Source organism: Mus caroli, unplaced genomic scaffold (genome assembly GCF_978045245.1).
Source record: "Mus caroli unplaced genomic scaffold, Mus_caroli_1 scaffold_14, whole genome shotgun sequence".
NCBI lineage: Eukaryota > Metazoa > Chordata > Mammalia > Rodentia > Muridae > Mus > Mus caroli.
The window spans coordinates 87,467,943-87,483,395 of record NW_028227269.1 but is presented as its reverse complement, the minus strand read 5'-3'; the positions used below and the strand labels follow the sequence as shown (position 1 = coordinate 87,483,395).

Below are 15,453 nucleotides of genomic sequence, written 5' to 3'. Positions count from 1 at the left end.
GTGTAGATGTATAAGGAGTAGGCTTTTTAAAATCTCCTTTGAGGCATTCGAAGACATAGGAGATTTTGTCTCAGTAGGATTGTTGTGGTAGATTACATTTGCTGTAAATAGTGACACTTTTAGGAAAAAGTAAGTTCCACTGGGTTTATCCTGAAAGAAAGAAAAACTGGAAAGCTAAATAAAGGACCCTTAAAAACTGGCTGGAAATTCCTAAGTCAAACTCATTGGAGATGAAAGCATCAGTGTCATAGGAAATACTAAGCCGAAACAAAATAAAGACACACAGATATCTCAAGACAAAAGCCTTCTACTGCTTGGCATTTATACCAGGAGAGGCTCCTTCTCTCTCTAGTCTCATAATGAAAATCATTCCTCCATTAGCAGGTTGAACAATATCAATTTGTCCAGTCAAAGTGGGAAATCAAGCAAAAACTGCCTTCCTCGCAGAACAATCAATGGCAAGGTGAAAGAAATGGGTAATTGTAGCTGGTTTCCCAGCAGGGCATTCTTGCCTGATTAAATGACCTTTCCTATGAAGTGTGTTCTTCAAATGATAGTGAGCAGCCATTCCCCAGAGTGAGTTTAACTCCAGATTCACCAGTCTTCTAGGAAGAGCTGTTTCCCTTTCCCTATCAGAGAGTCTATGATTGAGATGATGAGGATGCTGGCAGGAGACATGATGCAGGAATATTTAGTCTTCATCATTCATGCTGATAACAGTGGCAGTGGGCACAGCAGTCTCTGCCCCTGAACTCAAATTAGTATTGATGAGAGAATTCACCTAGGCTTTGGGTGTAAAGTAAGCAAAGGGTACGCAAAAAGTGCATTGCATCTTGTATTCACACATTTGATACACATTCACTCTATGTGCTCACTTGGTAATTACGGTTGAGAATGTAGCTGCTGTGGTTGTGATGGTTTTGGAGTTGATACCTTGATAAGACCAGGGAGAAGCAAACAGTTATGGATGACAGTTATAGAAAGAGGTGACAGCAGTGATTAAGACCTCAACTCTGACTGACCATAAAGGCAAGCCAGCGATCTTCAAAGCTGTGCATAGTCAATTGTCTTGGAAAGTGCTGAGAAAAGTCTTCAAATGGACGAGCCAAGTCAAATCAACTAGAATTTATTTTTTCTTTTCAGGGAGCTCATTTACTGCTATGAAGCTCCCTAGAAAATACAATCAGCTCATTTGACATTGAAGTCAAATTCACGTGGATGTCAAGTCTATTTAGATGGCCAGGGTGTCAGAAACTATGAGTAAAAGAAATAAAGCACTTTCTCACTTTCTCTCTTCCCTTTTCTCTCTCTCTCTTTCCTTCTCTCTCTCTCTCTCTCTCTCTCTCTCTCTCTCTCTCTCTCTCTCTCCATCCCTTCTTCCTTCCCTTTCCCCACCTCTCTCTCGGAATTCTTTGTGTTAGATACCTATATTTTATTCATTTGACTACTTCTTATTCTTAAGAATATATAAACCAGCCAGGCAGTGGAGGCACATGCCTTTAATCCCAGCACTTGGGAGGCAGAGGCAGGCAAATTTCTGAGTTCGAGGCTAGCCTGGTCTACAGAGTGAATTCCAGGACAGCCAGAGCTATACAGAGAAACCCTATCTTGAAAAACCAAATATATATAATGTATATATAATATATCAAATATATATCAAATATGTATATATATATATACTATCTATATACCAAATTGATCTCACTCCATAAAGCAGTTCTTTAGGTATAAAGACAATAAGAAAATGGTCAACTTTTGATTTTGTATTTCAAGATAGAGGAAGTTGGATCTGTCACCTAACTTTCTTAATAGTTGTCTTCATCTGTTTCAGAACTGAGCTCTAAGAGTGTTCTGATCTGTCAATTAGTTTACATTTTAAAAGCTTATGGCTTTCAGTCATTATATTCACCCATGGTGATGATATGCTGATGATATATAACTTATGCTGGTCATTGGTTATATTCTTCTATATTTGTTTTTATTCCTCAATGTCCATATCCTTTTCAGAGGAAACAGGAATAAATGGGAGCATGGGAAATTATACTACATGGCTAAAGGCTCTTTTGCAAAGGACAGAAAACAGAGTCAGAGGATGAAATGAATGGAAACTATGGCAGTCTAATTTAAAGAATGATTGATCGAAGACTTTGAAAATGTAACCGAGACCTAGACTTACTTTATCATCATCTTTCCACTCTGTTTTCAACATTCTGGCTTCATATATGGTCATTGTTCTGGCAACATGGATCCTAGTATTCAGCTAAAGAGCATCCCGAATTGTGACCCAAACAAATGACAGATGACTTCTAAAACATATGAACCAAAGTCCTGAACCTATGTGTCTCCGTCTCTGACTGAGTTAGGTGCTCTCCTATGGATAAAACATCATAGCCACGGTGCAGAAGTAGGTCAGAACACAGACGGCACAATCATTGGAAGAGTCAGATATGGAGAGACAGACTTTGAGTAGCCGAATTTTGAATGAAAAGCAACAAAAATCAATAAATAGTTACTAAGAATGAAAAATGGATATCAAGTTCACAAAAAAAAACCATATGCTTTTCCAACAAATCATCAACCATAAGGAAAAATCCCCCTTTTAATAGTTTGAATTTGGAACTAGGCATGGTGGCTCATGCCTGTGCCTTCCAGTACTCAAGAGGTTAAGGGAGGAAGACTGCATCTAGATTAACCCACACTAGTCTACATACTACTTAGACAGTTTTGGCTATTTTATTAATGTTATCCATGTTAATTAGTAATAATTTTGATAAAATAATAATTTATTAATTTAAAAATCTCAGATCAAAACAACTAAGGGCAGAGGAAATGGGAATGAGAGTGAATATAGCAGGAACTGAAGAGTTTCCCTCTTTTTTTCACAGTACTTTAATACCTAGTATTTCTTAGGCAATATTGTGGCCTGATATTACTTCCTTTTTAAAAACATACATTCTGGAATGAGTGATCATGTCTGCCCTTCTTGAAATATACCTCATTTATGCAACAAATCCTCAAAGATATAAGTTTTGTCTTCTTCTCTACAACTGCCATGCACATTTGGCTTGGCAACTATGCAATTCTGGTTTTAAAGATTAAGACATGGCTATCAAAGATCAGAAAAAGCTACTACTTTTTGAATAACATTAGAACTGGCTCTAGGAGTTAACTTCCTAGCGAGTATATATTTTCTCTAAATTATTTTATGCTATATTAAACAGCAAAGAAAAATAAACACTTCCTTGTTTTTTAATTGATAAGCAAAAAGCATATGAATACTGACCATATTAGCATTTTATAATGTTTTATTAAGCACATCCAATACACAATATAGTGCAGAAGTAGCCTGGTCAATATAACAAGTTTAAAGGCAGCCAGAGATTCATAATAAAAAGACCCTCTCTTAAAAACCAAAACAATGAAGAAAATCTCTTTTGCTTTTTATTATTTCTATCATTTCTTATTAAAATGCTTAACATAATTTCTATGTCACTAAAAATGGGAAATCTGAGGCCTGGGGCAGTCAAATAACTTGCTACATGAAGGACAACCATGAAGAATGAGTTAGATGGGGCACAACTCTGGACTCAAGTTCCTTCTGCATCACTCACACTGATTTGACCTCTAAAGATTCTGAGTTGCACAGTGTTCTTAACACTAGGGAAAAGAGGATTTCCAGACCTGTGCCATGACCCTAAATCACCTTCATACAGATGGATATTTGTCCCCACCTAATAATGAGGAAGAATACCAACACAAGATCTTGTAAAGCATTGAATTCAAGGAAAAGAAGAGAAGGGAGGACAGTGAATGAAAAAGAGACAGGGCAATATAAAAGAAAAATCAGAAGAAAAAATAAGGTATACCATCAGAGCCTAGCAACAGAAGACAGTGAGACAGAACAATGTAAAACAAGTATATTTTTTAAGGCAACAACAAACATATTATTCAAACGCCTGCAGGTGCCAGCAATTCAAATAAACATATAGCAATTAACAGAATTAACACAGCCTTAAATAGCTTCGCTCACCAGATGTGGACTCCTATCAGGGTTCTATAAAATGTAAAGTTATTACGGATTAAACCATTAATCATCTGTTCAGAGACTATCTCTGGCTGCAAAACCCCATTCTGTTTTAAATGGCTAATAATCACAAAGGGATTCAGGGTGTAATGTGCACAATAGTATTCCCCTCAATACTTTTTCCTTTGAATATATGTTCCATCCTCCCAATATTCCTGGTTTTCTTTTCTTCCTATTAGAGATGTCATGGGAAAAAAATGGCGAGAAAGACCAGTCTGTTCTAGAGGTCTCAGACAGCATGTGGGTTTCCCTATGGGCAAAGAGAGACTCTAATACCCTGGGTGCAGGGGAAGAGTGCCAGATGGAAGCAAAAGGAGGGCAGTGCAGAAAGAATCTAATTGAATGGCACAGAAGGACCAGCAGGTAGGAGGGCACTGTGATGGGCTTCAGTGAACTCCCTACATCTGAGGGCATCACTGTGTAACTCAGTATTGGCATAGATTGGATATCACTACTTGTGCTTCATCTAACAACAGCAGCTTAGCTATGCCAAAGACAGAAGAAGGAGAAAACTTATATCCTGACAGAAGGGGAATTGGAAACTGAAAAACCAGTCAAGGTGAAATGTTTTTCTGTGGAAACAGTTCAGGATAGTACTCTCCCTGTCCAGTGCTGGACCTGATAGATTTCTCTTACCATGCCTGCTTTTTAACTCCCTGAAAAGAAAATAAAGTATCCTGGGCAGGTGCAGATAGTAGATGGACAAGCTTTAGTTAAAGAATTAGGGCTTGACAAATAGCATGCCAATATGACAGTATCATACACTATGTAAGATCCTTCAGTGTTTCAGTGTTAATACAAAATAACAACCAACTCTACTAATTGTACTCTAGCTAATTATGTGACCATACCTCCAAAACTTATGATCTTCTGATTTGTTCTCTGGTATTCACAAACTGTTTATACGTTCCTAACTGTTTATTAGATGTTCCACCTGCTTGCCTTTGCTCACACTGTCCCATTACCCTCACCTTTCTTTCCTGTTTTCTCCATTCATCTTAAAGCCTCAGCTTGGGCACTGTGTCCTTTAAGAAGTCTTCCTTGATGGATCACAGCGCTCCCAAAGGAGGAGCTAGAGAAAGTACCCAAGAAGCTAAAGGGATCTGCAACCCTAGAGGTGGAACAACATTATGAACTAACCAGTACCCCGGAGCTCTTGACTCTATCTGCATATGTATCAAAAGATGGCCTAGTCGGCCATCACTGGAAAGAGAGGCCCATTGGACACACAAACTTTATATGCCCCAGTACAGGGGAATGCCAGGGCCAAAAAAATGGGAATGGGTGGGTAGGGAAGTGGGGGGAGGGTATGGGTGACTTTTGAGATAGCATTGGAAATGTAATTGAGGAAAATACATAATAAAAAAATATTAAAAATTAAAAAAAAGAAGTCTTCCTTGAACTACATAAATAATAGTAACCCTTCCTCAAGCATGACTGTCTTATTTTTGTATTGTCTACCTTTCAAGAAAGTTATAAATATATATCTGTCTCCTCCTACCACATTTGAGATCCTCTAAAGCCAGAATTTTATATATGTATATATTGTACCAGTCTTTGGAATGCTGTATGTTCTCAGTACTTACTTATGCCTATGGGTGCATTGCTCATAGTTTGCCAAAGAACATATTGTGCCAGTCTCTATAAAACTAGCTCTTTCAAAATGTCATAGAACACATTTTGCTCATGCTCACTCTTCCACACTTCTCCCATAGACATACAACACAGCTTCTTATGCTCTTTTTATGTTTACTTTTTTATAGCTTGGCAAGCCCTGTTTGTTGCTGTTTATACACTCATGAGTATAAGGTCATTCACAGGAATGGAGTTACCCCACCAGGATCCACACCCTTCAATAAATTGACTTTCCCTCTCCCAGAACCCTGAACTGTCAATACCTCCTTGGTCAGAGGTAAGGACTCACAAGACCCTCCTTACACCATGCCAGAATGTTCATAGGCCATTATTTGAAATTCTAACCCTAACATCATGTATTCAGAGATGAACTCTTTCAAGTAATAGGGCCTTGGTTTGGGTTTATAAAAGAGATCCTAAGAAATTCTTTAACCCCTTTTCCACCAAGTGACAAGGCAATGAGTGATAACACAGCCAACAAGAAAATGTCCTCACTGGAATTTGACTGTGATAGCATCACAAGCTCAGGCTCTTAACCTCCAGTGCTGGCAAAAGCACTTACATATTAAAAAAATAATAATAATCCAGGCTGTCTTATTTTAAAAAATAAAAACAAACAAACAAACAAACAAAAACCAACAAACTTTGCTACAGCAGCCTGAACAAAGATGATGTTGACCTGAACCTCACCAGCTCTTAGAGCTTCACACAGCTAACTCATTTTTTTTAGACATGCTTATTGAATGAAGTTTTTAGAAGCACAAGCTGTTTCTTAAGAAAGAATAGGTTTCCCAGGGAAAAGGGTATAGTTGAGTTGCTAGATACATGGGTTTTATCCATAACATCTCATACATAGGTATGAAGGCACACATCTGCAATCCCAACACTTGAGAGATAGAGGCAAGAGAACTAGAAAAGACCCAGCAGAGGTCTGTATAATAAGTTTCAGGTCAGGGTGAGATACATGAAACCTGGAAGGAAGTGAGGGAGGAAGGGAAAAAGGATATACTAATGATTGAGCACAATTTCTAATACCAGAAACCATTCTAGTTGCTGGGAAATAGTAATTATGTCTTCTCATGGAACAGGTCTTTTAACAAAGGGAAATTGACAGCATGAAATAAATGACTGGAGACAGAAATAAGGGAAAGACCACTAATGAGTGGCTGGATTGTCCCTCTTTTTACAAATATGAGAGACTTTCAATAGGGAAAAACTTCAAAATAAAAGGTTTTCCCTGATGATGATTTCCTAATACAGGAGTCTCAGAGATCTACACGGGCAGATGCACCTTCACTCAGAGTCATGGTCACAACTCCTTTGTAAGTGGTTATGCATAGTAATTGTTAGATTCCTAAAATATCATTGTATAATAATGTCTGGCTTATGTTCATCATTTCACTTGTCCCTGAGAACACAACAGAGCTCTTAGGATCTCTTCTTTATAAGTTTGCAAACTGATACTCTTAAAAAAAAAAAATCAGTGTCTAATCCTAAGCCATACAGTGTAATCAAATTTGTGTTCCTTCCTAAGTTAAGTAGCTTTCTATTTTAGTCTATTTCACTAATGTGTGAGTATTTTGCCTGCATATATGTCTGTGTACCACATGCATTTCTGATGCTCACTGAAACCAGAACATCCCCTAGAACTCAAATTATAAATGGTTATAAGCCACCATGTTGGTGCTAGAAATCAAACCCAAGTCCTCTGGAAGAGCATCCAGTGCTCTTAAATGCTAAGCCATTCTCTAGTCCCAGAGTCTATTAACTTTCAATTCAGATATTCTTTTCATGATAATATGGTACCTTTCCAGGGTTTTTGTGTTATTCTTTCTGTATTATTTTGTATTATCCTTAGAGAGAATTCAAAAGCCTATCCTTCTTTGTTGAGACCCTTTATTTTCCTCATAATAGCTATCTGAGGGACCTTAAAAGATTCAACTATTGCCATGGCAAAGTATTCTTTATAAATTCTATTGTCAGCTTTGCCTCAAATCATTTATTTGATACAAACTATGTACCCATTTTGAGATGTATTGTTCATTCAAAAATCGAAGTGTTGAGATTCCCACAAACCTAAGAATTTCTTTACCACCTTGGGTTTCTATTACAAACAAAAACCAAACATATAAACTAAAACAGGAAATTATAAACATGATCAAAATGTTAACGTGGTGGTATTATTGGATTAGGTGGAGTGTGGTGTACAGAGAAATACAATAGCTTGATGACAACTTGGACATGATTTTCACAGAGATATCAAATTAGGGGGTGTGAACACAGGTGATAGCCAGTCACTTTTGCTCAACATCAGAGTCACAACTCAGCTTTCAGGAGTGGAACAGGTTCCCCAAGTAAAACCTGTTTCTGCAACAAAAAAACAGATGTCCATCATCCCATTAGCCTTTCACCATGTCCCAAATTTGATGAAAACAGCATTTAAAGTACTCAGTTCGCTGGGGCAACTTAGAGACACAAATGAAAAGAGACGATAGGCAAAGGAAGAAAGAGAGATGAGGAAGGAAAGGTGGCATTATATTGTAAGGGGAGAGACTGTCATGAGGTTAAATGATCAAAGAGGACTCATCTGCAGAAAAGCTAAAGCCCATTGGGACAGGCAGTTCCTCCATTTTATTAAGTTGTCAGAAAAAAAAAAAAAAAACAAATTCTCAGACTAAAGACAAGTAAATACAGTGTTTAAACAGCAAAAGAAGCCTACATCCGGATGTCATTAGACTCAAGGTCACATACATGTTCAAGGTTCATAAAAACTGGAAAACCTCACAGGCCCTTAGAAAAAACAACTCACATGCAAAGCAGACAAGGTGGGATCCAGCAAAGTCCTGTTTTACAGACCATTTCCATCGACATTTTTGCTTAGTCTGTGTTGAAGTGATGTTTTGGTACACTGTGTAAAAATGTGCCTCTGTCCTTCCTTGCCTGCCTAAGGTACCTTCTGTTTGGTTAAAATAAAAAGTCGAGGGTCTATAGCAAAAGGCACAATAGTAAGGTGGAACTTCTGGACAGAGAGAGGAACTCTAAGAAAGAGATAGGAATGGGATATTTGCCACCCAGGCTTGAAGGAAGTCTAACCTATGAAACTGAGGACAGATAACCAGCCACATGAGAGACATAGAATGGTATAAACAAGTTAATATAAATTAACAGCTAGTTGCGGAGCAAACCTGAGCTAAGGCCAAAAGCATTATAAATAAATGCAAGCTTCCGCATTATTATTCAGGTGGAAAAACCCTAATGGTTACAAATGTGTGCCCTTATTCTACTCAAATAGGAGTAAATCACAGGGAACAAGTGCTGTATGCCTACCATAATTTCTTCAGAAACAACTGTGGCACCCCCAAGCCAGCAGAAGCTAGGGGTCCAACCATCAGAGAGAGAACAGCAGTCTCTGGATTCTCCTTCCATTTGTCCTTCAGACTAAGAGCAATGCAATTGCAATTTCTCTTCCTTTATCATGTCTTTCCTTTCCACCTTTTCAGCTCAACTCACACATGGTTTATTACAGCCAAGGCTTGGCTCAAATGTCACTTCTCTAAAACTGACTCCCACCTAAAATTTATCTGTTTCCTCTGTTCAATCAGGGCATTTAGTCTGTGGCACTGAACACATGGTCCTATGCTGTAATTATTCACTTACTGATCTCATTTCCCTTCCCAGGCTGTATAGTCTTTGAGTATGGAGACCATCCCTTACAAAGAGCACAAGTAAAGATGTATCATGGTTGCTTGATAAATAAGTCCATTAAATACATCTTTTCTGTGTACCTACTATGTGCCAGTTATAGAAGAGGCAATTCCTGTTCATTATGTGGTGCCATTGATGAGTCCCTGTTCAAGACCCTCAACTGCATGTGTGTTGTGCAATAACTATTAAAAGAATAAAATATATGCCCCAAGAGGAGGCTCACAAGATGTCACAAGAGATTTTTATCTAGAAGAAGGAATGCTATTAACTTCTCCAGAAATTTCCCTAAGGAAATGCTGTGTATATTTCAGGCAATCAAGCTTAGCTCAGTTTAAAGAAAGCACGTACAGTGTGGTGCTTCTGTGACACAATTCGGTGAGAGGACTCTAACAAATCAAGTCTGATTCTTTTTGCCTCAGCAATTGACCTTAGAGGTTGAACTTACACTTAACTGAAGCTCCTCTGCTCTCAACAACAGAGTCTCAACACATCAGCTACTAGGGTAATAGATGACTGGACTGCCAAGCCCTGCTGCCTTCTCAGAGCTACAGGGACTAGCTTTAAGGGAAGGAAAACAAAGAGAGAAAAGCAGGCCCATTTTTCAGACCATGGATGCTACACACTGAAATTTTTGCCTCTCTTTGAACAGTGAGAGAAAAAAATGTCTTTAGACTGCCACATTTAATAACAATAAACACATGTGCTATATTTTAGACAAGACACACAAACAGTCTAGCTTAACCACAGCTCCCCTCCTTGCCAGGTAAAAAACACAAAATCAACCTTCTGATATGTCTAGTTCCTTGAGAATTCATCTGCAATGAATGTTTCACTTACAATGCACAGCTAAGTGACACATGGGTTCGTTAGTTAGAGGAGAAAATAGGGTAATTAAGTAGCAAACCCAAGGCCACCCAACAAGGGATGGGCCCTTTAAAGTTCAAATCTTGTCTCCTCTAACATTTCATTTCACTCAAAGATTAGAGGCACAGCCATTGATCTAGGTCTCTCTCTCTCTCTCCCTCTCTCTCTCTCTCTCTCTCTCTCAAGTACTCATACCATAACCCATCCAGTGGAAGCATGCAAAGTTTACCTCTTTAAGGCAGCCCATGAAGTTGTTGCTCACAGGTGAGCCTGGCAAGTCTGCGGTACTTGGGCTTCCACCAACATAAAAGAAGTCATCTGAGCCCAGCATGGTGTAGTCCTCTTGAGTGTAGCCCGTTGTGGTTAGGATGCCATCCACAGAGATTGTCACCTGGTAGTGGGACATGGGGACAGAAGAAAATCCCAGCAATGACCTTACAATCCTGTTAAAACTCATTGGCTTCCCCTAGTTGTGGTTTCGGCTCCATTAAGGTTTTTGGTGAGGTATATTCTTTCTAATTTGGTTTGATTTTAGTATGTGCAGCCAAGTTCCATTTTCTGGTCTGCCTTCCTATGTCCCAAGCCTGCAGTCTTCCCTCATAGTTAATGGGTCAGTGTGTTAGTATAACTAAGCTGAGTACCTTCTTCCACCCACTACATCCTTCACTGAGTCAGGCTAGAAAATGGAACCACCCTCAGACGATATCACTTGTCTCAGTTCACTGCTAAAGATGATTGGGTTTTTTTTTCTTATAGTTGTTATTTATGGTAGTAATGAAAAACATCAAAGGAGACATTCAACAATGGTATATGTTAGGGGTTGGTCTTTGGTTGTTAGTGTTTTTTTCCCCCTTTTTTCTTTTCTTTTTTTATTTGTTTCTTTTATGGTTCACACCACACTAAAAAACATGCATTCAGGGTAAGGAAAGTGAAGGGTCTCTGTTCCAATATGTCCAGAATGATACATGCCGTGGATTACCCCAGGTACCAACCCCTACCCTCCCTTACCTACCTCCACCACCAACAGAAGAAATGACCCAAACTCAAAAAAGCAACTTTAACCAAAAGAAATGAATGTTGAGGCAATAATAGCCAAATTAATAATAATGATGATGCCAAAGGGGAGGGGAGGCACTCATACACCCACCATCCACAAGCAGAGGACAGAGAGAAAAAGATGGAGTCTCAGAGCATGCACACGCCACACATTGACACACCCATGCGGAAATTATCTGGAGCCAAGAGAGAAGGCAGGGCAGAAAAATAGTTCTGTGGGGGAAAGGATAAAATAGCAGAATCACAATCCACACCACACACGCATGCATTGAAAAAAACTCAAGGGAAAATAAAGTAGAAGTGGGGAGGGGAATAAAACACTCAAAACTAGAGTTTAACATTTCCCCTGCCTACCATGTCCCTCACTGAAAAAAAAGAAAAAGAAAGAAAGAAAAGAAAAAAAGAAAAGAAAAAGTCCAAACCCAACCCCCAAAATTATGAAAAAATGAGAGGAGGATGGAGATTGGGGTAGAGGGAAAGAAGAGAGTGGAACTGAATTGATGGTTGGTTGCCAGTTGTTAGTAACATAGAGGCAAATGGGAGACAGATGCTGATGGGTTTTCCACGAGACAGGACCATGCCATGCAGTGTATATGAAGAAAACAATTGGTGGTCCTCCCTTTGGCCACAGTGGGGAATGAGGTCAAAGAAGAGAGAGGAAGATTATAGGAAGCAGCAGCATCCTTTCCTCCCCAAGATCGCCTGTGGCAGCCACAGCTACAGAAAGGGACAGAGAGAGGGACTAAGGATTAGGGAGGAGACAGAGAAAACAGGAAGAGAGGAGAGGGAGACACAGTGGAAGGAAGCCCTCACTAAAAAAATCTCTGTTGTCTCTAGACTGTCATTTAGAGGTTTCAAAATAGGTAAGTAAAAATATAACTAATTGAAGAGGATCCCTTAAAAATAACTTTTGGGCAAAAATAAAAAGAAGGCTGGAGATAAAGAACTGTCCCCAACAAACTGGAATGAATACTATTTTCAGGACAGCTACGTTTCCTTCTGTTTTTCTTTTTAAAGAAAAATAAAGTCTTGCATTTAATTTAACAACAAAAAAAAATGAAAAGGAAGAGGAAATAAGTCTAAAGAGGACAAAAGGAGGGTCGGGAGAGAAAGGGGGAGCAACACACGGCAAACCCAAAAAAAGACAATAAGAATGATATCTACCAGACAATGTAGTTTGTTTACCATAGCGTGTCCGATGCCTGAGTGCTTTGCGGAGAAGGGGGAAGAAAGGAAATTAAAAATTGTGAACAGAACGATTGTTAATTAAAAATAAAAACTAAAACCAAAGATGAGTTGTTAGGGTGTTAGTACATTAGTTGGTTAGTAAAATGACGCATCGTATGAGTGATCTTGTGTTAGTTTTTCAAAAAAAAGGCACCCAACACAGAAGGAGAGTGGGGAGAGACAATGAGACCAGGACTCTATGGAAACTCTTGCTTGGGTACTCAGCCAAGGCAGCCGCCCCTTCCTTCCAAATACCCCCCAGACCAACACCTCACCCTTTAGAATTAGTACCATACTTACTTCCCAGGGTTCTTCCACGCGAATGTTGCCAGCGTTCCCTTCCCACCCTCTAATAAACGCATACATATTCGCTGTACTAAAAGTAAAGACCCCCTGCCCAAATAAACCACTTTATATGTAGATAAAAGATAACTACATACTATTAGCATGTTAGTATATTTTTTCACATCTGAATCTAACTACATGGATGGACCATTCTGAAAAGAACTAAATGCTAGCACACTGAGCCTCACACAGCAAGGCTTCATTATGAAGTATATTCTAGATCACAGCAGGCTAATCTGTGACCCTGTTGATGTCTGTGGATTTGTGCGCAGGAGGGAACATTCTCATATTTCTTTTACTTATAGTTTATAATGTCTGTGACATAAGAATACACCAAAAAATAATTTTATTACCCAATAAAGCTATTAATTTCATTGCTTTGTCAGAATGGGTGGGAGGATCCTCCCACATCAATTCCTCTGGAATGTTGTATTTTAAGCTTTTAAACAACTTTGTGAATAGATAGAGGGAAGGATGGTAGATTAAACATAGTTGGAAAAGCCCTCTCTACAATCAATCCCTTCCTTGCTGATGATTTTCAAATGCTAAATTAACAAACCCTTTGAGCTGGGAGTCTGGAAGGCTGGGACACCTGCTCCATATCCTGTGTGCTTTACCAAAAGTGGTACCCAGAGGTGAAGCAGGTGATGTGAGAGAGTTGACCTTCAGGGCTAACAAGATAAAAAGCAATCCTTCCTCTGCTATCACAGTGTGTGTGTGTGTGTGTGTGTGTGTGTGTGTGTGTGAGTGTGTGATTTAGAACAAATACTTGTAGTCCATATTCCAAACTTTTCAATCAGAAGTCCCAGTAAAGTATCTGGGCTTGGATCTGAGTTAGAATAAGGACTGAATTACTTACTGGTGGCCATATGGGAAGGAACAATTGTTCTGCCCTATTTGTTAAGAGATACTCTTAGGAAACCCAGTTCCAGGACAAGTCTTCATAGACAAATCTTTCCCATCAAAAACATTAGATTTTGCCAAATAAAAGTAGATGAGTTGTCGTCAGCTTATTATCAAATATTTATGAGGCTATTTGAAGTTTATTTGAAATATACAGAGCCTTCAATGTTTTTTTTTCTAATGTATACTGGATAACTGAAAAGGGATAATGTAAATATTTTAATGGGTAACATAGTAATCTTAAATTAGACAACATTAAATGGATTTTAATTGTGAAAATCGACCTCTCTCTCTCTCTCTCTGAATTCTCTGAATTTTAACTTCAAAGATTTCAAGTGGTACAGGAATGTCTTTTTGGGTTTTTTTTTTTTGTTTTTTTTTTGTTTGTTTGTTTTTAAGATTTATTTATTGTATGCTTTAAGTACACTGTAGCTGTCTTTAGACACTCCAGAAGAGGGTGGTGCCAGATCTCATTACGGATGGTTGTGAGCCACCATGTGGTTGCTGGGATTTGAACTGAGGACCTTCGGAAGAGCAGTCAGTGCTCTTAACCGCTGAGCCATCTCTCCAGCCCCCAGGAATGTCTTTTTTACATGAGGTCAAGATTCTCTCTACTGAGAAGTACTCCAAATCCCAAGAACTCAACGGCTTTAATTCGAATAGGAAGCTCCATTCTCCCGCATCCTTGGCAGCAGGCAGAAGGAGTCACCTCTGGGACTGACTGCTCAGCTTGTAAATCATTTGCGCATCGCATAGAATCGAGCACTCAGCCCATGGCTGAGCTCATAATCCTTCTGGAGCAGAAGGCACTTTGCATATTTAGCCAGCACACATGGCTGGGGAGCACTGTAATCAGAGTTCGAAACGCAAGTTATGGTGGCAGAAGGTTAAGTGACTTGTCCAAGGGCACAGAGAGAAGCCGGACCTTCGAACTTGGAATAAATTAGAAACTCTACAGGGTGATTTTTCTCACAGTGCTCCTGATCAAAAACCATCACAACAACATTTGAATAATAATTTAACTTATCTGCTCTGATTGAAAGGGCTTAACTCCAGCCAGAGACTCTTGGGAAAGTGTTTTCAGTGGAAACAAAAGTGAGAGGTTTGTGAGCGGCTTAGAATCACTCATGAACAAATAGGAAGTGTGTGGGGAGGACGAAAGAGAAGCAAATTGATAATTTGGGGCGTGGAGTTTCCCCTCAGATGACTGAGGCTCCAAAGGTATTATTTTGGACATGGCAATCAAAAGTAGAAATAGGTCATGATTCACTTTCAGGTTTAAAGTTCACAACCCAGAGACAATATGTCTATGTCTGCAAATGGAGATGTGATTTGGGAATCTCTGATTGCTCAGAAGTTCCTCTGTGTAGCAATGAATGAAGATAAAAAGAAGCACTTACGTATTAGAGGTTTTTGACCTTGAAGGGAAATCACAGATCAAGGACTCACAGAATTCAAGTTCCTATGTGGTGAGAATGTAAGGGAGTTACTTGACAACTCCCCTCTAAACAGAATGGGATCTTCCAATCAGTTGGCTTCCTTGATAGACTTAAGTGTGCAGATGAGTGTTTTGACTCTAACGTGATCCAGTGTGTGCCAGCCTTTGCCATTTGTTTAGCATTTCTTAGAAGTCA

The 15,453-nt window shown here is 39.1% G+C and overlaps 1 protein-coding gene across 18 annotated transcripts in view; it reads right to left on the bottom strand.

The window, feature by feature from the left end:
- Nrxn3 (neurexin 3) overlaps positions 1-15,453 on the bottom strand; it is a 1,606,331-nt gene that overhangs the window by 1,121,088 nt on the left and 469,790 nt on the right. For 12 of the 18 annotated variants that reach the window (XM_085830582.1, XM_085830591.1, XM_085830586.1 and 9 more), the window contains exon 6: positions 10,518-10,679. In XM_085830582.1, coding sequence (XP_085686708.1) covers positions 10,518-10,679 — 162 coding nt within the window. Of the gene's footprint in view, positions 1-10,517; positions 10,680-12,529; positions 12,554-15,453 lie in introns of all 18 variants that reach the window. The other 6 variants (XR_015045250.1, XM_085830590.1, XM_029484639.2 and 3 more) reach the window with 1 other exon arrangement.